The sequence below is a fragment of the Nerophis ophidion genome, linkage group LG22, assembly GCF_033978795.1.
Source record: "Nerophis ophidion isolate RoL-2023_Sa linkage group LG22, RoL_Noph_v1.0, whole genome shotgun sequence".
Classification (NCBI taxonomy): Eukaryota; Metazoa; Chordata; class Actinopteri; order Syngnathiformes; family Syngnathidae; genus Nerophis; species Nerophis ophidion.
In genome coordinates, this window is record NC_084632.1 from 39,907,053 (window position 1) to 39,931,165 (window position 24,113).

General features: G+C 43.9%; 1 protein-coding gene across 3 annotated transcripts in view; it reads left to right on the forward strand.

Moving 5' to 3' along the window:
- Positions 1-24,113, forward strand: part of fnbp1l (formin binding protein 1-like) — a 166,322-nt gene that overhangs the window by 111,236 nt on the left and 30,973 nt on the right. For all 3 annotated transcript variants that reach the window (XM_061883819.1, XM_061883820.1, XM_061883821.1), the window contains 4 exons: positions 6,812-6,921; positions 7,167-7,299; positions 15,777-15,868; positions 19,852-20,027. In XM_061883819.1, coding sequence (XP_061739803.1) covers positions 6,812-6,921; positions 7,167-7,299; positions 15,777-15,868; positions 19,852-20,027 — 511 coding nt within the window. The remainder of the gene's footprint in view (positions 1-6,811; positions 6,922-7,166; positions 7,300-15,776; positions 15,869-19,851; positions 20,028-24,113) is intronic.

Genomic DNA, 24,113 nt, shown 5'->3' on the forward strand with positions numbered 1-24,113 from the left:
CGGAAGGCAGGGTACACCCTGGACAAGTCGCCACCTCATCGCAGGGCCAACACAGATAGACAGACAACATTCACACTCACATTCACACACTAGGGACCATTTAGTGTTGCCAAGCAACCTATCCCCAGGTGCATGTCTTTGGAAGTGGGAGGAAGCCGGAGTACCCGGAGGGAACCCACGCATTCACGGGGAGAACATGCAAACTCCACACAGAAAGATCCCGAGCCTGGATTTGAACCCAGGACTGCAGGACCTTCATATTGTGAGGCAGACGCACTAACCCCTCTGCCACCGTGAAGCCGCAAAGAAACATAACCAAATCATCCTAAAGAACAGAAAGAGAGCTATAACAAAAACACTGGAGCTAACAAAAGGCACATATCTTGGTATGTGACACATGCTCACTGACAGCTTGCTACCGTTAGCTTGCTAACATGCTAAAATTAGCACGCATACAGTTTTGAGCTAATTTTGCAACCGTTTATCCTAGAGTCGTACAACTTGGTACATACGCTTGTGAACTGTTAGAATGCAAACAGTAGCATGCTAACATAAAAGGGCTAACTTTTTTTTGTGCTAAATTTACTTTTTTCTTATATATATATATATATATAGAGAGAGAGGGAGAGAGAGAAAAGTACTGTGCGTACTTTATGATTAATTTGTGTATGATTTTGCTGAAATGTGTATTTACTGAGGACGAGCTCAGTGTGGTTTGTTGAATATTAAGGAAGAATATGTGACATTCACACACTAGGGCCAATTTAGTGTTGCCAAGCAACCTATCCCCAGGTGCATGTCTTTGGAAGTGGGAGGAAGCCGGAGTACCCGGAGGGAACCCACGCATTCATGGGGAGAACATGCAAACTCCACACAGCCTGGATTTGAACCCAGGACTGCAGGAACTTCGTATTGTGAGGCAGACGCACTAACCCCTCTGCCACCGTGAAGCCTATTTGATATTTTACGGTAACGTGGTAAAAATTTCACACATAAGTCCCTCCAGAGTATAAGTCCCACCCCCGGCCAAACTATGAAAAAAAAACTGCGACTTATAATCCGAAAAATACGGTATTTCCTTGCCTTCTAGACATCCAACAAGTTAGCCAGGTAGAATTGTATTTCTTCTCTTCAATATATTGATGCTGTTTTGAACCCATAAAAACACACCTAAATTAATTATGTGGCCACAATTATGTTATATTTTTTTTACTGTCCACGACAGACTCCATCCAACCATTCCTAGTCTATGACCACGAACCAATGAAGCCTACTCGGGTGAGAGGCGAAACGTCTTCTAAGACGAGCCAAACAGTCGATTGAATGCGATTATGTTTGTGGTGTTAAGGGGATCCGGTTTGGTGGCTGCAGGATTAGGTCTCTGCTTTTGGCAGAGGATGTGGTCCTGATGGCTTCATCCGGCCTTGGATCTTCAGCTCTCACTGGATCGGTTCGCAGCCGGGATGAGAATCTGCACCTCCAAGTCCGAGTCTATGGTCTATGATTCCGAGCCTGGATTTGAACCCAGGACTGCAGGAACTTCGTATTGTGAGGCAGACGCACTAACCCCTCTTCCACCGTGAAGCCTATTTGATATTTTACGGTAACGTGGTAAAAATTTCACACATAAGTCGCTCCAGAGTATAAGTCCCACCCCCGGCCAAACTATGCGACTTATAATCCGAAAAATACGGTATTTCCTTGCCTTCTAGACATCCAACAAGTTAGCAGGTAGAATTGTATTTCTTCTCTTCAATATATTGATGCTGTTTTGAACCCATAAAAACACACCTAAATTAATCATGTGGCCACAATTATGTTATATTTTTTTTTACTGTCCACGACAGACTCGATCCAACCATTCCTAGTCTATGACCACGAACCGATGAAGCCTACTCGGGTGAGAGGCGAAACGTCTTCTAAGACGAGCCAAACAGTCGATTGAATGCGATTATGTTTGTGGTGTTAAGGGGATCCGGTTTGCAGGATTAGGTCTCTGCTTTTGGCAGATGATGTGGTCCTGATGGCTTCATCCGGCCAAGGATCTTCAGCTCTCACTGGATCGGTTCGCAGCCGGGATGAGAATCTGCACCTCCAAGTCCGAGTCTATGGTTCTCGCCCGCAAAAGGGTGGAGTGCCATTTTCGGGTTGGGGAGGAGATCTCGCCCCAAGTGGAGGAGTTCAAGTACCTCGGAGTCTTGTTCACGAGTGGCTCGTGAGGTCGACCGGAGGATCGGTACGGCATCGTCAGTAATGCGGATGCTGTATCGATCCGTGGAATCAGTTGTGTCAGAAGGCAAAGTTCTCAATTTACCGGTCGATCTACGTTCCCATCCTCACCTCTGGTCGTGAGCTTTGGTTTATGACCGAAAGGACAAGATCACGGGTACAAGTGGCCTTAGAGATAGGGTGAGAAGCTCTGTCATTCGTGGGGAACTCAAAGTAAAGCCGCTGGTCCTCCACATGGAGAGGAGCCAGATGAGGTGGTTTAGGCATCTGGTCAGGATGCCACCCGAACGCCTCCCTAGGGAGGTGTTTAGGGCATGTGACCAGAAAATAGTTTCGTGCTACACGAGGACGGGCGCCGCTTTGCCAAAAGGAACTTTGGCGGCGTCGGGCGGCGTCACGGCGTCGGACAGAGACGACTGCACGCTGCTCTTCAGGCCCGTCTGAGCAGCTTTGACGCTGGCGGAGTTGGCCCGACGTGCCAGAGGCTTTCCTTTGTGAAGAATCCCTCCGTTCCAACTTTATTTACTCTTACCTTTTTTTGTTTGGAGGGTTTTTTTCTTCATTGGGTGGTGGCGATGAGGTGGCGACTTGTCCAGGGTGTACCCCGCCTTCCGCCCGATTGTAGCTGAGATAGGCGCCAGCGCCCCCCGCGACCCCGAAAGGGAATAAGCGGTAGAAAATGGATGGATGGGTGGTGGCAAGGTTGTGGATGCGGTTACCTGGCAACCCTTCTCTATGGCAACATGGTTACCAGCCAAGTGCCAAGATTGTCAGGTGGTGGTGGTGATGATGTCATTTCCTGAATGTATGTGGGACCTTTTGAGGGAGCATCACTATGGCAACAAGCGAGACTCTGGAACTTCACGCCGGCCAACAACGTGCTCCCCAAGTCACATGACCAGTCCTTCTGTGCGCCATACTTCTACAACTTTATAAGTGTTGTGCCTAAATGTTCTGAGAGGAGTGTGTGTGTGTGTGTGTGTTACAAGCTGCTTATGTGTCGCCTCACTCAGGGGCGGCATAGCTCAGTTGGTAGAGTGGCCGTGTCAGCAACTTGAGGGTTGCAGGTTCGATTCCCGCGTGTCCCATCCTAGTTACTGCCGTTGTGTCCTTGGGCAAGACACTTTACCCACCTGCTCCCAGTGCCACCCACACTGGTTTAAATGTAACTTAGATATTGGGTGTCACTATCAATCAATCAATCAATGTTTATTTATATAGCCCCAAATCACAAATGTCTCAAAGGACTGCACAAATCATTACGACTACAACATCCTCGGAAGAACCCACAAAAGGGCAAGGAAAACTCACACCCAGTGGGCAGGGAGAATTCACATCCAGTGGGACGCCGGTGACAATGCTGACTATGAGAAACCTTGGAGAGGACCTCAGATGTGGGCAACCCCCCCCTCTAGGGGACCGAAAGCAATGGATGTCGAGAGGGTCTAACATGATACTGTGAAAGTTCAATCCATAGTGGATCCAAGACAGCAGCGAGAGTCCCGTCCACAGGAAACCATCTCAAGCGGATCAGCAGCGTAGAGATGTCCCCAACCGATACAGGCGAGCGGTCCATCCTGGGTCCCGACGAGCGGTCCATCCTGGGTCTCGACTCTGGACAGCCAGTACTTCATCCATGGTCATCGGACCGGACCCCCTCCACAAGGGAGGGGGGGACATAGGAGAAAGAAAAGAAGCGGCAGATCAACTGGTCTAAAAAGGAGGTCTATTTAAAGGCTAGAGTATACAGATGAGTTTTAAGGTGAGACTTAAATGCTTCTACTGAGGTAGCATCTCGAACTGTTACCGGGAGGGCATTCCAGAGTACTGGAGCCCGAACGGAAAACACTCTATAGCCCGCAGACTTTTTTTGGGCTCTAGGAATCACTAATAAGCCGGAGTCTTTTGAAGGCAGATTTCTTGCCGGGACATATGGTACAATACAATCGGCAAGATAGGATGGAGCTAGACCGTGTAGTATTTTATACCATGTAAAGCGCTTTGAGTCACTTGAGAAAAGTGCTATATAAATATAATTCACTTCACAATTCACTTCACATGTCCAACCGGTAGGAGGCCACGGGGAAGACCCAGGACATATTGGGTAGACTATGTCTCCCGGCTGGCCTGGGAACGCCTCGGGATCCCTCGGGAAGAGCTAGACGGAGTGGCTGGGGAGAGGGAAGTCTGGGCGACCCGACCTCGGATATGCGGAAGAAGATGGATGGATGGATAGATGGATCAATCAATCAATCAATCAATGTTTACTTATATAGCCCTAAATCACTAGTGTCTCAAAGGGCTGCACAAACCACCACGACATCCTCGGTAGGCCCACATAAGGGCAAGGAAAACTCACACCCAGTGGGACATCGGTGACAATAATGACTATGAGAACCTTAGAGAGGAGGAAAGCAATGGATGTCGAGCGGGTCTAACATGATACTGTGAAAGTTCAATCCACAATGGATCCAACACAGTCGCGAGAGTCCAGTCCAAAGCGGATCCAACACAGCAGCGAGAGTCCCGTTCACAGCGGAGCCAGCAGGAAACCATCCCAAGCGGACGCGGATCAGCAGCGCAGAGATGTCCCCAGCCGATTCACAGGCAAGCAGTACATGGCCACCGGATCGGACCGGACCCCCTCCACAAGGAAGAGTGGGACATAGAAGAAAAAGAAAAGAAACGGCAGATCAACTGGTCTAAAAAGGAGGTCTATTTAAAGACTAGAGTATACAAATGAGTTTTAAGGTGAGACTTAAATGCTTCTACTGAGGTGGCATCTCGAACTGTTACCGGGAGGGCATTCCAGAGTACTGGAGCCCGAACGGAAAACGCTCTATAGCCCGCAGACTTTTTTGGGGCTCTAGGAATCACTAACAAGCCGGAGTCCTTTGAACGCAGATTTCTTGCCGGGACATATGGTACAATACAATGGGCAAGATAGGATGGAGCTAGACCGTGTAGTATTTTATATGTAAGTAGTAAAACCTTAAAGTCACATCTTAAGTGCACAGGAAGCCAGGATGGATGGATGGAGAAGCCACAATCTAAACCGTGATTAAAATGAAAGATATAGTCTTCCCAACGTGTCTTGGGTCTTCCCCGTGGCCTCCTAACCGATCGGACGAGCCCTAAACACCTCCTTGGGAAGCGTTCGGGTGGCATCTTGACCAGATTCCCGAACCACCTCATTTGGCTCCTCTTCATGTGGAGGAGCAACGGCTTTACTTCCCCCCGAGTTCCCCTTATCTCTAAGGGAGAGCCCCAACCACCCGGCGGAAGACACTCATTTGATCTTGTCCTTTCGGTCATAACCCAAAGCTCATGACGTTGACAAGAACAAGAAAGTTTGATCACATTACACCTGTACTGGCTCACCTGCACTGGCTTCCTGTGCACTTAAGATGTGACTTTAAGGTTTTACTACTTACGTATAAAATACTACACGGTCTAGCTCCATCCTATCTTGCCCATTGTATTGTACCATATGTCCCGGCAAGAAATCTGCGTTCAAAAGACTCCGGCATATTAGTGATTCCTAGAGCCCAAAAAAAGTCTGCGGGCTATAGAGCGTTTTCCGTTCGGGCTCCAGTACTCTGGAATGCCCTCCCGGTAACAGTTCGAGATGCTACCTCAGTAGAAGCATTTAAGTCTCACCTTAAAACTCATCTGTATACTCTAGCCTTTAAATAGACCTCCTTTTTAGACCAGTTGATCTGCCGCTTCTTTTCTTCCTCCTATGTCCCCCCCTCCCTTGTGGAGGGGGTCCGGTCCGATCACCATGGATGAAGTACTGGCTGTCCAGAGTCGAGACCCAGGATGGACCGCTCGTCGGGACCCAGGATGGACCGCTCGCCTGTATCGGTTGGGGACGTCTCTGCGCTGCTGATCCGCTTGAGATGGTTTCCTGTGGACGGGACTCTCGCTGCTGTCTTAGATCCGCTTGAACTGAACTCTCGCGGCTGTGTTGGAGCCACTAGGGATTGAACTTTCACAGTATCATGTTGGACCCGCTCGACATCCATTGCTTTCGGTCCCCTAGAGAGGGGGGGTTGCCCACATCTGAGGTCCTCTCCAAGGTTTCTCATAGTCAGCATTGTCACTGGCGTCCCACTGGATGTGAATTCTCCCTGCCCACTGGGTGTGAGTTTTCCTTGCCCTTTTGTGGGTTCTTCCGAGGATCTTGTAGTCGTAATGATTTGTGCAGTCCTTTGAGACATTTGTGATTTGGGGCTATATAAATAAACATTGATTGATTGATTGATGACCAGAGGTGAGGATGGGAACGTAGATCGACCTGTAGATTGAGAGCTTTGCCTTCCGACTCAGCTGCTTCCACGGATCGATAAAGCATCCGCATTACCGATCCGCCTGTGGACCTCACGATCCGCTCTTCCCTCACTCGTGAACAAGACTCCGAGGTACTTGAACTCCTCCACTTGGTGTTAACGGTGAAACCGTGATTGTTACTCAAGACTATAACCCTACTACAGACCTCTGCATCATATCAGTGTCAGGACTAATTTAATCCTAGAGAAGAAAGTGTCATTTCACAGTTTTTACCTTGTCTTTTCACCAGGCCCCGTCGGTGGAGGACTACAGCCACTTACCCCCGGAGCAGAGGAGGAAGAAGTTGCAGCAGAGAATTGAGGAACTCAATAAAGAGCTCCACATACAGATGGATCAGAGGTTGCGTACTTACCAGTCGTTTTGTAGTCCCTCACACTATCATACAAGTGTTGTGTTTGATACTTTCAGCCACATCTTCTTTTATAGCAAAGGTAGATACTTATCAGATGATGAAAGGTTTTACGGATATAGATTTGTTTCAAGATTAATACTGTACGGATATACACAGTCAACAATGCATTCCTTTGACGGAGTCTGCTCATTATCAGCTTTCCATGACATCGCTCTGATTTTTCCTTTGCCAGAGATGCCTTGAACAAAATGAAGGACGTGTATGAAAAGAATCCACAGATGGGAGACCCCAACAGCCTGCAGCCTAAAATATCAGAGACCATGTGCAACATGGAAAAGCTGCGTTCAGAGATCCACAGACATGAGGTAAAACGACTGGTTGAGGCTTTTAGAAGTATTGTCTTGAAAAGTCTTACTTTCCTTCCCGAGCTCAATGTATGGCGTCTTGGATGCGTTAACAGCACCCTCTACTGGTCGAATGTGTAAAAAAACGTTGATCATGCAGTTGTGGTCCAATGTAAAAAGTGAAGTGAAGTGAATTATATTTATATAGCGCTTTTCTCTAGTGACTCAAAGCGCTTTACATAGTGAAACCCAATATCGAAGTTACATTTAAACCAGTGTGGGTGGCACTGGGAGCAGGCGGGTAAAGTGTCTTGCCCAAGGACACAACGGCAGTGACTAGGATGGCAGAAGCGGGAATCGAACCTGCAACCCTCAAGTTGCTGGCACGGCCGCTCTACCGACCGAGCTAAGACAAAGGAGACGAGGGACACAAGAAGAGAAGATAAAAAAATGAAGAGTCAGTGTTCAGTTCATATCGAACATGCATACAATGCAATGTAACGCATCACACATTTCCAGTTGTTTCATTACAGCACGTCCGAAAAGGTGTGTTTAAAAACAAGAAAAAAAATAATAAAATTAGCGGCATTTTACTTGATCGAAGAAAAATGATCTGCCAATACAACAAGAAAATTTGGCCTGGAAAGACTTTCCAAAACAAGTCAAATTAAAGCTGCAAGCAGCGTTGGTCGGGTCCGCCTTTGGCTGCTGCCCCCGAGACCCACGTTAGAAGACGCCTTGGAGCCACTATTTTGAGAATCTAATGCATTGTGAAAGTAATGCAGTTGTTGTATTGAAGTGAAAATATCAAACTTCCTGTTGATTTTTGCCAAAGAATGTTAATTATTAAAATGTAGGTCTAAGTGAGACCTACATAGTGTTTTTTGTTTCATGTCTCTCTGACATTCCTGCCGGAAGTTACAAGCAGTTTTGTCTGTGTTGTCTTCCTAGGAGCAGTTTGTCCGTGTTGTATCCCTAGGGGGGCGGTAGAGCGCAATTTTGAGTTTTGAGGTTAGGTTTTTTCATCAGATCGCAATTTTTACCAGACCTGATGTGTGTGTCAAGTTTGGTGAGTTTAGAAGCATTTTAAGGGGGTCAAATAACAGCTCAAAGAGGCAAAAATGAAATTTTTTAGGAGACTTTGCACAGGGGTTCTTTGAAGGTGCGTAAAATCAAAACCTGAGAACTTATCAAAACTCTGTTCTATACTTTTAATCAGAAGGTTTCAATCCCTCTCCTGTGCGACTTTGAAGCCAAAACAACAAACGCACTCAGAGGAGATAATGTTTTTTACAAAACTTTTGTTTTGAAGGGGGGATTGCAAACTTCCTGTTGATTTTTGTTGGGGGTTGTCAATCTATGAAATGTAGGTCTAAGCGAGACCTACATAGAGGTTTTTGTTTTATGTCTCTCCGACATTCTTACCGGAAGTTACAAGCAGTTTTGTCTGTGTTTTCTTCCTAGGAGCAGTTTTTTCAGTGTTTTATTCAAAAATAGCGCTACAGCGCAATTTTGAGTTTTGGGGTTTGGTTTTTTTTCATTAGATCGCAATATTCGCCAGTCCTTATGTGTGCGCCAAGCTTGGTGACTTTTGAATCATTTTAAAAGGGGTCAAATTACAGCGCAAAGAGGCAAAAATTGCATTTTTTGAATTTTTATTTTTATTTTGAAGGGGTTTTTGCCAACTTCCTGTAGATTTTTGCTGAAAGAAGTGAGTGTATGAAAATTGGGTCTAAGTTAGACCTACATAGGAGTTTTTGTTTCATGTCGCTATGACATTCCTAACAGAAGTTACATGCAGTTTTGTCTGTAATTTTTTCCTAGGGGGCGCTAGAGCGCAATTTTCATTTTGGGGGATTGGTTGCTTAATATGTTGGGAAGGTTTGCTATACCGACGTGTGTGTCAAATTTGGTGAGTTTTGAAGCATGTTAAGGGGGTCAAATTACAGCGCTTAGGTGCGGAATAATAATAAAACACAGCAGTTTCAATAGGGTCCTTGGCCCATGGCAAAGGACTCCACAGGAGTCCTTTGCCATGGGCCAAGGACCCTAATTAGCGAACCTCAATGAACTCAAAACATACCTTAAAATAAGTGTGTTGTCACTAATAACAAGTGCACATTTCTTAGTAGGTAAAAGAATAGACCTTTTTGCTCAATATGTTGTAGAATATTCTTAAAGGGGAACATTATCACAATTTCAAAAGGGTTAAAAACAATTAAAATCAGTTCCCAGTGGCCTGTTGTATTTGTTGAAGTTTTTTTCATATTTTACCGGCCCCCGAATATCCCTAAAATAAGCTATAAAGTGCTTGATTTTCGCTATTTGCGATGCGACTATCCATTTCCCTGTGACGTCACACAGTGCTGCCAATGTAAACAAACAATGGGAATACCACAGCAAGATATAGCGACATTAGCTCGGATTCAGACTCGGATTTCAGCGATTTAAGCGATTCAACAGATTATGCATGGATTGAAACGGATGGTTGGAGTATGAAACTATTGAAGAAGAAACTGAAGCTATTGAGCGAACAGCTATTGACGCTATTCATAGCCATAGCATGGCCGAATAGCTGCGTTAGCATCGCCGGTAAAATGTGCGGACCAAACGATCAGGACTTTCGCATCTTGTGACACTGGAGCAACTTAAATCCTTCGATTGGTAAGTGTTTGTTTCGCATTAAATGTGGGTGGAAGGAAACGTAATATAGTTGCAAATGCATCTGCAGGTTATCCATACAGCTCTGTGCCATGTCTGCTTTAGCACCGCCGGTAAATAGCATGTTAGCATCGATTAGCGTAGCATCGATTAGCTGGCAGTCAACATCCACAAAACTCACCTTTGTGATTTAGTTGACTTTATAGTTGCAAATGCATCTGCAGGTTATCCATACATCTCTGTGCCATGTCTGCTTTAGCACCGCCGGTAAATAGCATGTTAGCATCGATTAGCATAGCATGTTAGCATCAATTAGCTGGCAGTCACGCCGCAACCAAATATGTCTGATTAGCACATAAATCAACATCAACAAAACTCACCTTTGTGATTTTGTTGACTTTATTGTTGCAAATGCATCTGCAGGTTATCCATACATCTCTGTGCCATGTCTGCTTTAGCACCGCCGGTAAATAGCATGTTAGCGTCGATTAGCGTAGCATGTTAGCATCGATTAGCTGGCAGTCACGCCGCAACCAAATATGTCTGATTAGCACATAAGTCAACATCAACAAAACTCACCTTTGTGATTTCGTTGACTTTATTGTTGCAAATGCATCTGCAGGTTATCCATACATCTCTGTGCCATGTCTGTCATCGCTGGTAAAATGTGGAGACACTTTGGCACATTCAATCGGGGTCTGGCGGCAGACACTTTCGCATCTTCGGGCCAGTGGTGCAACTTGAATCCCTCCCTGTTAGTGTTGTTACACCCTCCGACAACACACCGACGAGGCATGATGTCTCCAAGGTTCCAAAAAAATAGTCGAAAAAACGGAAAATAACAGAGCTGAGACCCGGTGTTTGTAATGTTTTGAAAATGAAAACGGCGGCTGTATTACCTCGGAGACGTCACGTTCTGACGTCATCGCAAAGAGCGATAAACAGAAAGGCGTTTAATTCGCCAAAATTCACCCATTTAGAGTTCGGAAATCGGTTAAAAAAATAGATGGTCTTTTTTTCTGCACCATCAAGGTATATATTGACGCTTACATAGGTCTGGTGATAATGTTCCCCTTTAAATTAAGCTCCTGTAGTCCGTTGTAGTGTCTGGCCTGGTTCTGTAGGTGGTCTGTACTTTCAGTCCCGAAACTGCAAAAAGTCAGTGTTCAAAAACAAGCAAAAAAATACAAAAATGAGGGGTATTTTACTTGAACTAAGCAAAATTCTAATTACACACATGTAAGAGGGATGTGTACTATGGCTATGAGTTGTTGTGTTTTTTTTCCCTTGGCCTCAGTCTGGACCCCCTCTCCAGGGCCCAGGCTTACACCGATTTTTTTTTATTTTATTTCATCTTATTTTAATCTTCTATTTTTTTCTCCCATCCCCCTCACTTGTTTACTTGTATCTCATCTTTTTTGTAAGAGGCGCTGGAAGCCGGCAGACCCGTCAGCGATCCTGCTCGCTCTCCCTGAAATGTTTTGTCTGATCTTAAATGGGATTGTGCTGAAAATTTTAATTTTCCTGAAGGAATAAATAAAGTATTATCGAATCTAAAATGATCTGCCAATAGAACAAGAACATTTGGCTTGTCAGGACTTTCTAAAACAAGTAAAACTAGCTAACCTCAATGAACCCACAAAAACCCATAAAATAAGTATATTCTCAATAATAACAAGTACACTTTTCTTGGTAGAAAAAAAAAAATTGGGCCTTTTTCGCTCAATATGTTGAAAAATATTCTTAATTTAAGCTCCTGTAGAACTTTTTAGTGTCTGGCCTGGTTCTGTAGGCGGTCTGTACTTTCAGTCCCGAAACTGCAAAAAGTCAGTGTTCAAAGACAAGGGAAAAAAATACTAAAATGAGGGGTATTTTACTTGAACTGAGCAAAATAGTCTGCCGATAGAACAAGAACACTTGACTTGTCCAGACTTTCCAAAACAAGAAAATTAGCTAACCTCAATGAGCCCAAAAATACCTTAAAATAAGTATATTCTAAATTAAAATTAAGTCCACTTTTCTTGGTAGAAAAAAAATAGACCTTTTTGCTCAATACATTGAAAAATATTCTTAAATTATGCTCGTGTCGAACTTTGTGGACGTTCTTAGGCTCAAATACTAGTGTGGCCTCAATAGCCCTGCTGTAGTGTGTAGCATGCTGGGAATGGAGGAATGCACAGTGAAGGTAAATTCTACTGAATTTGCATGAAATCAGGTTGTTTTAGCTAATAATCATGCTGCACGATCTAGCATGTTGCATTCAATGTTTATTCCCATTAATTTCCCATTAATTCCCATAAATTCCCATGGAAAGTTTCCAACTTTGAATATTCCCGGGGTTTTGCGACCTTACGATTAGAACATGACAATGGAAAAATAACTTGTCAGTTGGGGTGCTGAACCACTGCAATGCAAAAAGTTAGTGTTCAAAAACAAGGAAAAAAATACAAAAATGAGGGGGTATTTTACTTGAACTAAGCAAAATTATCTGCCAATAGAACAAGAACATTTGTCTTGTCGAGACTTTTCAAAACAAGTAAAATTAGCTAACCTCAATGAGCCCAAAAATACCTTAAAATAAGTATATTCTAAATTAAAATTAAGTCCACTTTTCTTGGTAGAAAAAAAATAGACCTTTTTGATCAATATGTTGAAAAATATTCTTAAATTAATTAAACTCCTGTAGAACTTTGTAGACGTTCTTAGGCTCAAATACTAGCGTGGCCCAATAGCCCTGCTGTTGTAGTGTGTAGCATGCTGGGAATGGAGGAATGCACAGTGCAGGGTTGAAATTCTACTGAATTTGCATGAAATCAGGTTGTTTTAGCTAATAATCAGATTAAGCTCCTGTAGAACTTTGTAGATGATATTGGGCTCAAATACTAGTGTGGCCTCAATAGCCCTGCTGTAGTGTGTAGCATGCTGGGAATTGTCTGCAAATGTGATGGAGGAATGCACAGTGCAGGGTCGAAATTCTACTGAATTTGCAGGAAATCAAGTTGTTTTAGCTAATAATCATGCGGCACGATCTAGCATGTTGCATTCAATGTTTATTCCCATTAAATTCCCATAAATTCCCATGGAAAGTTTCCAACTTTGAATATTCCCGGGGTTTTGCGACCTTACGATTAGAACATGACAATGGAAAAATAACTTGTCAGTTGGGGTGCTGGACCACTGCAATGCAAAAAGTCAATGTTCAAAAACAAGGAAAAAAATACAAAAATGAGGGGTATTTTACTTGAACTAAGGCAAATTATCTGCCAATAGAACAAGAACATTTGTCTTGTCGAGACTTTTCAAAACAAGTAAAATTAGCTAACCTCAATGAGCCCAAAAATACCTTAAAATAAGTATATTCTAAATTAAAATTAAGTCCACTTTTCTTGGTAGAAAAAAAATAGACCTTTTTGCTCAATATGTTGAAAAATATTCTTAAATTAAATTAAACTCCTGTAGAACTTTGTAGACGTTCTTAGGCTCAAATACTAGCGTGGCCCAATAGCCCTGCTGTTGTAGTGTGTAGCATGCTGGGAATGGAGGAATGCACAGTGCAGGGTTGAAATTCTACTGAATTTGCATGAAATCAGGTTGTTTTAGCTAATAATCAGATTAAGCTCCTGTAGAACTTTGTAGAAGATATTGGGCTCAAATACTAGTGTGGCCTCAATAGCCCTGCTGTGGTGTGTAGCATGCTGGGAATTGTCTGCAAATGTGATGGAGGAATGCACAGTGCAGGGTCGAAATTCTACTGAATTTGCAGGAAATCAAGTTGTTTTAGCTAATAATCATTGCTGCACGATCTAGCATGTTGCTTTCAATGTTTATTCCCATTAAATTCCCATAAATTCCCATGGAAAGTTTCCAACTTTGAATATTCCCGGGGTTTTGCGACCTTACGATTAGAACGTGACAATGGAAAAATAACTTGTCAGTTGGGGTGCTGAAGCACTGCAATGCAAAAAGTCAGTGTTCAAAAACAAGGAAAAAAATACAAAAATGAGGGGGTATTTTACTTGAACTAAGCAAAATTATCTGCCAATAGAACAAGAACACTTGTCTTGTCAGGACTTTCCAAAACAAGTAAAATTAGCTAACCTCAATGAACCCAAAAATACCTTAAAATAAGTATATTCTAAATTAAAATTAAGTCCACTTTCCTAGGTAGAAAAAAAAAAGAGACCTTTTTGCTCAATATATTGAAAAATATTCTTAAATTAAGCTCCTGTAGAACTTTGTAGAAGTTCTTAGGCTCACATACTAGTGTGGCCTCAATAGCCCTGCTGTTGTAGTGTGTAGCATGCTGGGAATGGAGGAATGCACCGTGTAGGGTTGAAATTCTACTGAATTTGCATGAAATCAGGTTGTTTTAGCTAATAATCATGCTGCATGATCTAGCATGTTGCATTCAATGTTTATTCCCATTAAATTCCCATAAATTCCCATGGAAAGTTTCCAACTTTGAATATTCCCGGTAGAGATGCGCGGTTTGCGGTCTCATCCGCGGAGTCCGCGGGTAAACCGCGGGTCGGGCGGTTGACATGACGAAAAAATAGATTTGAATTAGATTCGGGCGGGTGGCGGTTGAACCATCCGGAAATATTTGATATGCATGGTTCTGGGATCGGTATCCTTTGCCATTCAAAGAGCCATTTAAGACCCGTGTCATAAAGCGAAGAAGACAATAAGAGATGCTGTTATTCTCCTGAATGACTGCCAGCAGTCACCCAGATAATAAGTATTAGGGCGTGCTATGAAGCCATTGGTTTTGTCGTCCTATACAGCATGTACGATCTGCTTGTCAGTCCAGCATCATGTTGTGTGTGGCTTCCGCGGCACACGACTGGAAGGCATACTGGGTGACACAGAGTACACTTATGGTTGTGATATAAACAATTTTAACACTCTTAGTAATATGCACCACGCTGTGAAGCCACACCAATTAGGAACGACAAACACAACATAAACGCAACACAACAAATACCCATAATCCTTTGTATTCATGACAATTCCTGACTATTTTATACACCCTGATAGCAGCAAACGGTTGGCGGGCGGGCACGGTCCTGATAAAATGTTGGTTCGGGTGGACGGCGGATGATATAATTGCCTATCCGCGCATCTCTAATTCCTGGGGTTTTGCGACCGTACTCGGGATACGATTAGAACATGACAATGGAAAAATAACTTGTCAGTTGGGGGACTGGACCACTGCAATGCAAAAAGTCAATGTTTAAAAACAAGGAAAAAAATACTAAGATGAGGGGTTATTTTACTTGAACTAAGCGAAATTATCTGCCAATAGAACAAAAAATCTGGCTTGTCAAGACTTTCCAAAACAAGTAAAATTAGCCAATTTCAATACCTTAAAATTAGTATATTCTCACTAATAACAAGTGCACTTTTCTTAGTAGACAAAAAATGTGACCTTTTTGCTCAAAATGATGAAAAATATTCTTAGATTAAGTACATGCTAGTGACATAATACGTGCTCAACATCATGAATTTTTTTTCATGCTTTAAATAAGAAATTATTACTTTAAAAAGATAGTTTTATACTTGTGAGTGTTGATGACACAGCTTAGCAACACTTGATATTCAGTGTTTTACTCAACATAGGTCATAACATCTCAGCTACAAGCTGTAATATCTTACTGAGATCATTTAGGACCAATACCCTTAAAACAAGTAAAACACAAACATAAAATGTGCTTAGTGAGAAATATGATCACATCAGACAGAAAATAAGCAAACATCAGCCTTATTTGATATATTGCAGTTTTTGCAGTGTGTCAAGGAGATGTTCTGACCAAAGCAAACACTTGCTCTGTTGACAGACTTGGTTATCTGAGGTGGAAGGAAAGCAGAGCTCCAGAGACCGGAGGCACAGTGCTGACAACCACCATCACACCCCTCAAGGCAGAGAGAGGTAACACACTTTCTAGAACATTACAAAACTCACCTGTCTGTGAGTGATAACATAGATGCGAAATAATTGAGATAAATGTCATGCATTTGAAATGAATTATATTTGTGTCATTGTGTTGCCATAACACCTTAAATGTATTTGGGGGGGGGGGGGTTGCCCACATCTGAGGTCCTCTCCAAGGTTTCTCATAGTCAGCATTGTCACTGGCGTCCCACTGGATGTGAATTCTCCCTGCCCACTGGGTGTGAGTTTTCCTTTCGGTCCCCTAGAGGGGGGGGTGCCCACATCTGAGGTCCTCTCCAAGGTTTCTCATAGTCAGCATTGTCACTGGCGTCCCACTGGATGTGAATTCTCCCTGCCCACTGGGTGTGAGTTTTCCTTTCGGTCCCCTAGAGGGGGGGGTGCCCACATCTGAGGTCCTCTCCAAGGTTTCTCATAGTCAGCATTGTCACTGGCGTCCCACTGGATGTGAATTCTCCCTGCCCACTGGGTGTGAGTTTTCCTTTCGGTCCCCTAGAGGGGGGGGTGCCCACATCTGAGGTCCTCTCCAAGGTTTCTCATAGTCAGCATTGTCACTGGCGTCCCACTGGATGTGAATTCTCCCTGCCCACTGGGTGTGAGTTTTCCTTGCCCTTTTGTGGGTTCTTCCGAGGATGTTGTAGTCGTAATGGTTTGTGCAGTCCTTTGAGACATTTGTGATTTGGGGCTATATAAATAAACATTGATTGATTGATTGAATTGTTCCAAGAAACAGAACTACAGTTCTCCCGTCCAGTAACTCAATTTTGGTCAAAACTGAGCTGATAATAATTTTGGAGTTCCTAGGTGATATGCTTTACATCAGTGTATGCGATATTCTAATTTGTTCCGTAAGTAAGCTGTTACGCGCATGGCAGGACCTAGCAACTACCACATAACCGCGTAGATACAACAGAAAAACCTAGTATCTCAAGGGACCAATCGGAGCTTCTTTGTCAGTCGCCTTATTGTCTTTAATGAGACATTTGCACCAATGGGGGCCGACGGTCAACCTGATTACGTGATATTATGGCACGAGGGGATATTTGGAAGATTGGCCCGGGACGTTTCAAGCACCTTCATTAAATGTATTGTTCCTGATTCTTCCCCTTGCATACTCTTTTGGGCAGATAACTGTGGAGGTCAAAATAAAAACTAGACGCTGTACACGGCTCTTGCCCAATGTGCAAACGCAGAATGGGGCCCGCCCGAGATTGTGATAAAATATCTGGAAAAAGGGCACACGTTCACGAGAGCCGATTCTGTCATGATCCGTAGTCTGGATCATGTTTAGTTTAGTTATTTTCTGTTAGTTTGGACTCCCTTTGTTGTTTGTGTACCTTTTTGTGAGTCAGTTTGGTCACCATGGCAACATATTAATTTCACCTGCTGAGGGTTCCAGACGCACACCTGTTTTTGTTAATGACTTCCTTATTTAAGCCTGCCTTGTCCCGTCAGTCGGTCTTGGTCCCTTGTTTGCGGTATGCAACTGTTTTGTTGGTAATTACTAGGTTTCTTGTTACCTGATCCTGTGCTAGTGTTAGCATTAGCTTCTGTGCTTTCGCCACGCGTTTCTTTTCGTCTGTTTTTGTACCTGTGTTTTGTTATTAAATCATTCTTACCTTTTAGTTGTTGTCCGGAGTGTCTATGTTTGCGTTGGAGGAACGATCCCGCATTAAAATGCGACCCCCACGAGAGCCGATTCAATCCATGGCTCAATCGGCAAGAAAATGAAAGCCCCAAAAAAAACATCTATACGTTTGATGACTTTGTAAATCTTTGTAAGACAGCATCAAGATAGATTGGTTTTCCTTCGTTTTCTCAAAATCAGCTAGAAGGGAGTTACTAGGTTTTGCCTTTGGACGGGAGAGTTGTGCTCATAAGTTGACATACCCTGGGAGAATGTATGATTTATTGGCCATTCTTCAGAGAATATGAATGCTAAAAAGTGAAAAAGGGAAAAATGGGCTGCATGGTCGAGTGGCCAAAAAGTTCAATTTTGGTCTCATCGCCCCAAATGACTTTGTTCCAGAAGTTTTGAGGCTTGTCTCCTTGCTGTTTGGCGTAATATAAGCGGGATACTTTGTGACATTTGCGCAGAAACGGCTTTCTTCTGGCGACTCGACCATGCAGCCCATTTTTCTACAAGCGCCTCCTTATTGTGCATCTTGAAACAGCCACACCACATTTTTTCACAGAGTCCTGTATTTCAGCTGAAGCTATTTGTGGATATTTCTTTGCATCTCGAACAATTTTCCTGGCTATGGTGGCTGATATCGTTGCTGGTCTACCTGAATCCCTCATTTCCCACTTCTTAATCAGTGTTTGAACACTGCTGATTGGCATTCTCAATTCCTTGGATATCTTTTTATACTCCTTTCCTGTTTTATGCCGTTCAATTACCTTTTCTCGCAGATCCTTTACAATTATTTGCCTTTCCCATGACTCAGAATCCAGAAATATCCATGCAGCTCTGGATGAAAGATACAATGGTCTTTCAGAAGCTCAGAAACTCACTTACCTTTTTTATACACCCATTAATTCCAAACAAACAGGTCACAGGTGAGGATTGGAACCTTGATTAGCCATTCAAACCTGTTTGTGTCAACTGTTGTGCATCAGATCATAGTCACTGGGGTATGTAAACTTTTTATTAGGGTCATTTGGGTACTTTCTTTTGGCATTTTTTGAGTTAAAAAGAGTAAACACAGTTGTTTGCCGATAAATAGCTTCACACAACCATCAACCTTGAGTGAAAGATAGGTTTTTGTGTTATCATTCATGTTCTCCGAAGAATGGCCAAGAAATCATAAATTATCCCAGGGTATGTCAACTTATAAGCACAACTGTAAATACTAGATAGAGGAATTAGAGACTCAATGCAGTAATTAACAGAGTATTAAAATATATTAGATAGTACTTTATTTTATTCATTCCGTCAGGAGAGTTCCTTCAGGAAAATTAAAATTTTCAGCACAATCCCATTCAAGTTTAGACAAACATTACAGGGAGACAGAACAGGATCGCTGACGGGTCTGCCGGCTTCCAGCGCCCCTTACAAAAAAAGATGAGATAAAGGTAAACAAAGAGGGGGAGTGGGGGGGGGGGGGGGGGGGGGGGGGGGGAAATATATAAAAAATAGAAGATTAAAATAAAATAAAAAAATCGGTCTTAGCCTGGGCCCTGGAGAGGAGGTGCAGACTGAGGCCAAGGGAAAAAAAAATAAACAAAAAAACAACCAACTCATAGCCATGGTACACATCCCTCTTCCCTTTTATATGTATATGTATGCCCTTCCATCCATTTTCTACCGCTTATTCCCTTTCGGGGTCGCGGGGGCGCTGGCGCCTATCTCAGCTATGTTTTTATGTAATTTAACTGGCTGTGTTATTGCAATATAATATGTAATTGAATCTGGAGCTTAATGTCCAGAGTCGAGACCCAGGATGGACCGCTCGCCTGTATCGGTTGGGGACATCTCTACGCTGCTGATCCGCTTGAGATGGTTTCCTGTGGACGGGACTCTCACTGTTGTCTTGGAGCCACTATGGATTGAACTTTCACAGTATCATGTTGGACCCGCTCGACATCCATTGCTTTCGGTCCCCTAGAGGGGGGGGCTTGCCCACATCTGAGGTCCTCTCCAAGGTTTCTCATAGTCAGCATTGTCGCTGGCGTCCCACTGAATGTGAATTCTCCCTGCCCACTGGGTGTGAGTTTTCCTTGCCCTTTTGTGGGTTCTTCCGAGGATGTTGTAGTCGTAATGATTTGTGCAGTCCTTTGAGACATTTGTGATTTGGGGCTATATAAATAAACATTGATTGCATTGATTGAATATAGTAATTGTATTTCCTGCACAATTGACTTCTGTTAGCTGACTACATTTTTAGGTTCAACGTTCCAATCAAAAAGCAAAGCATCATGTTCAAAAACAAATCTCTCTTCTACTTTACATTTCTCATTAGCCCTGAAGGCAGTTATACAGAAGACAGCGGTCAGGAGCACCACCCACCTCAGTTCCACTCCAGCCCCCCTCAGCCCGGACAGCCCAATGCCGACCCCCTGGAGTTTGATGATGAATTTGATGATGATGACCCGCTGCCGGTTATCGGACACTGCAAAGCTTTGTACGGCTTTGACGGTAAGCGTGCACATTTGCATACTACATGTCGGGGTTCAAACACTGATGACATCTATTAAACAAGACAAGAAGCAAGGAATTAAACGGAGACAGAATCCAAATTCGGCTCAATTGAGGAGAGCGCGTCCGGGCTGTACGCCTCCTCTTTTATTTGGACTTTGACAACAGCTGTTTCTAAGGGACGGGGGTCGTAAACGGCCATCGGCTTTGATTGCAACATTTATTTTTGTGTGTAAATGTGTATGATTGTTCATATGTATAATCTGTGCTGTTAAACTGATCACACAAAATGGCTGATGGTTGGTTATGTGAGCGAAATAAACTTATTTCATTAATTAATTTCATTCAGTTGGAAGAAAAGGTCGTCAACAGTTCACAGAAATTGACTTAAAACACTTAAGGGTTAAATGGGTAAACAGAGTCATTTTGTAAAATTCCATGCTCCCAACCTTGTGGGAACAGTTTGGAGCTGGCCCCGTTCTCTTCCAACATGACTGTGCACCAATACACAAAGCAAGCTCCATAAAGACATGGATGACATAGTCTGGTGTGGATGAACTTGACTGGCCTGCACAGAGTCCTGACCTGAACCCGTTAGCACACCTTTGCGATGAATTAGAATTAGACTGAGAGCCAGGCCTTTTCGACCAACATCAGTGAAAAAGGTTTCACTTTAGGGGACCTGTTTTTTTGTCCCCATACCGTCAGAGGTGGCTTAAAGGTGACTGTGTAAACAGAGTCATTTTGGAAAATTCCATGCTCCCAACCTTGTGGGAACAGTTTGGAGCTGGCCCCCTTTCTCTTCCAACATGACTGGGCACCAATACACAAAGCAAGCTCCATAAAGACATGGATGACATTGTCTGGTGTGGATGAACTTGACTGGCCTGCACAGAGTCCTGACCTGAACCCGTTAGCACACCTTTGCGATGAATTAGAACGGAGACTGAGAGCCAGGCCTTTTTGACCAACATCAGTGAAAAAGGTTTCACTTTAGGGGACCTGTTTTTTTGTCCCCATACCGTCAGAGGTGGCTTAAAGGTGACTGTGTAAACAGAGTCATTTTGGAAAATTCCATGCTCCCAACCTCGTGGGAACAGTTTGGAGCTGGCCCCTTTCTCTTCCAACATAACTGTGCACCAATACACAAAGCAAGCTCCATAAAGACATGGATGACATAGTCTGGTGTGGATGAACTTGACTGGCCTGCACAGAGTCCTAACCTGAACCCGTTAGCACACCTTTGCGATGAATTAGAATTAGACTGAGGGCCAGGCCTTTTTGACCAACATCAGTGAAAAACGTTTCCCTTTAGGGGACCTGTTTTTTTGTCCCCATACCGTCAGAGGTGGCTTAAAGGTGACTGTGTAAACAGAGTCATTTTGGAAAATTCCATGCTCCCAACCTCGTGGGAACAGTTTGGAGCTGGCCCCTTTCTCTTCCAACATAACTGTGCACCAATACACAAAGCAAGCTCCATAAAGACATGGATGACATAGTCTGGTGTGGATGAACTTGACTGGCCTGCACAGAGTCCTGACCTGAACCCGTTAGCACACCTTTGGGATGAATTAGAACGGAGACTCAGAGCCAGGCCTTCTCGACCAACATCAGTGAAATACGTTTCCCTTTAGGGGACCTGTTTTTTTGTCCCCATACCGTCAGAGGTGGCTTAAAGGTGAACGTGTAAACAGAGTCATTTTGGAAAATTCCATGCTCCCAACCTTGTGGGAACAGTTTGGAGCTGGCCCCTTTCTCTTCCAACATGACTGTGCACCAATACACAAAGCAAGCTCCATAAAGACATGGATGACATAGTCTGGTGTGGATGAACTTGACTGGCCTGCACAGAGTCCTGACCTGAACCCGTTAGCACACCTTTGCGATGAATTAGAACGGAGACTGAGAGCCAGGCCTTTTTGACCAACATCAGTGAAAAACGTTTCCCTTTAGGGGACCTGTTTTTTTGTCCCCATACCGTCAGAGGTGGCTTAAAGGTGACTGTGTAAACAGAGTCATTTTGGAAAATTCCATGCTCCCAACCTTGTGGGAACAGTTTGGAGCTGGCCCCTTTCTCTTCCAACATAACTGTGCACCAATACACAAAGCAAGCTCCATAAAGACATGGATGACATAGTCTGGTGTGGATGAACTTGACTGGCCTGCACAGAGTCCTGACCTGAACCCGTTAGCACACCTTTGGGATGAATTAGAACGGAGACTGAGAGCCAGGCCTTTTTGACCAACATCAGTGAAAAAGGTTTCACTTTAGGGGGCCTGTTTTTTTGTCCCCATACCGTCAGAGGTGGCTTAAAGGTGACTGTGTAAACAGAGTCATTTTGGAAAATTCCATGCTCCCAACCTTGTGGGAAAAGTTTGGAGCTGGCCCCTTTCTCTTCCAACATAACTGTGCACCAATACACAAACCAAGCTCCATAAAGACATGGATGACAGAGGCTGGTGTGGATGAACTTGACTGGCCTGCACAGAGTCCTAACCTGAACCAGTTAGCACACCTTTGGGATGAATTAGAACGGAGACTGAGAGCCAGGCCTTTTTTGACCAACATCTGTGAAAAACGTTTCCCTTTAGGGGACCTGTTTTTTTGTCCCCATACCGTCATAGGTGGCTTAAAGGTGACTGTGTAAACAGAGTCATTTTGGAAAATTCCATGCTCCCAACCTTGTGGGAACAGTTTGGAGCTGGCCCCGTTCTCTTCCAACATAACTGTGCACCAATACACAAAGCAAGCTCCATAAAGACATGGATGACATAGTCTGGTGTGGATGAACTTGACCGGCCTGCACAGAGTCCTGACCTGAACCCGTTAGCACACCTTTGCGATGAATTAGAACGGAGACTGAGAGCCAGGCCTTTTTGACCAACATCTGTGAAAAACGTATCCTTTTAGGGGACCTGTTTTTTTGTCCCCATACCGTCTAAGGTGGCTTAAAGGTGACTGTGTAAACAGAGTCATTTTGGAAAATTCCATGCTCCCAACCTTGTGGGAACAGTTTGGAGCTGGCCCCTTTCTCTTCCAACATAACTGCACCAATACACAAAGCAAGCTCCATAAAGACATGGATGACATTGTCTGGTGTGGATGAACTTGACTGGCCTGCACAGAGTCCTGACCTGAACCCGTTAGCACACCTTTGCGATGAATTAGAATTAGACTGAGAGCCAGGCCTTTTTGACCAACATCAGTGAAACAGGTTTCACTTTAGGGGACCTGTTTTTTTGTCCCCATACCGTCATAGGTGGCTTAAAGGTGACTGTGTAAACAGGGTCATTTTGGAAAATTCCATGCTCCCAACCTTGTGGGAACAGTTTAGAGCTGATCCCGTTCTCTTCCAACATAACTGTGCACCAATACACAAACCAAGCTCCATAAAGACATGGATGACATAGGCTGGTGTGGATGAACTTGACTGGCCTGCACAGAGTCCTGACCTGAACCCGTTAGCACACCTTTGGGATGAATTAGAACGGAGACTGAGAGCCAGGCCTTCTCAACCAACATCTGTGAAAAACGTTTCCCTTTAGGGGACCTGTTTTTTTGTCCCCATACCGTCAGAGGTGGCTTAAAGGTGACTGTGTAAACAGAGTCATTTTGGACAATTCCATGCTCCCAACCTTGTGGGAACAGTTTGGAGCTGGCCCCTTTCTCTTCCAACATGACTGTGCACCAATACACAAAGCAAGCTCCATAAAGACATGAATGACATAGTCTGGTGTGGATGAACTTGACTGGCCTGCACAGAGTCCTGACCTGAACCCGTTAGCACACCTTTGGGATGAATTAGAACGGAGACTGAGAGCCAGGCCTTTTTGACCAACATCAGTGAAAAAGGTTTCACTTTAGGGGACCTGTTTTTTTGTCCCCATACCATCAGAGGTGGCTTAAAGGTGACTGTGTAAACAGAGTCATTTTGGAAAATTCCATGCTCCCAACCTTGTGGGAACAGTTTGGAGCTGGCCCCTTTCTCTTCCAACATTACTGTGCACCAATACACAAAGCAAGCTCCATAAAGACATGGATGACATAGTCTGGTGTGGATGAACTTGACTGGCCTGCACAGAGTC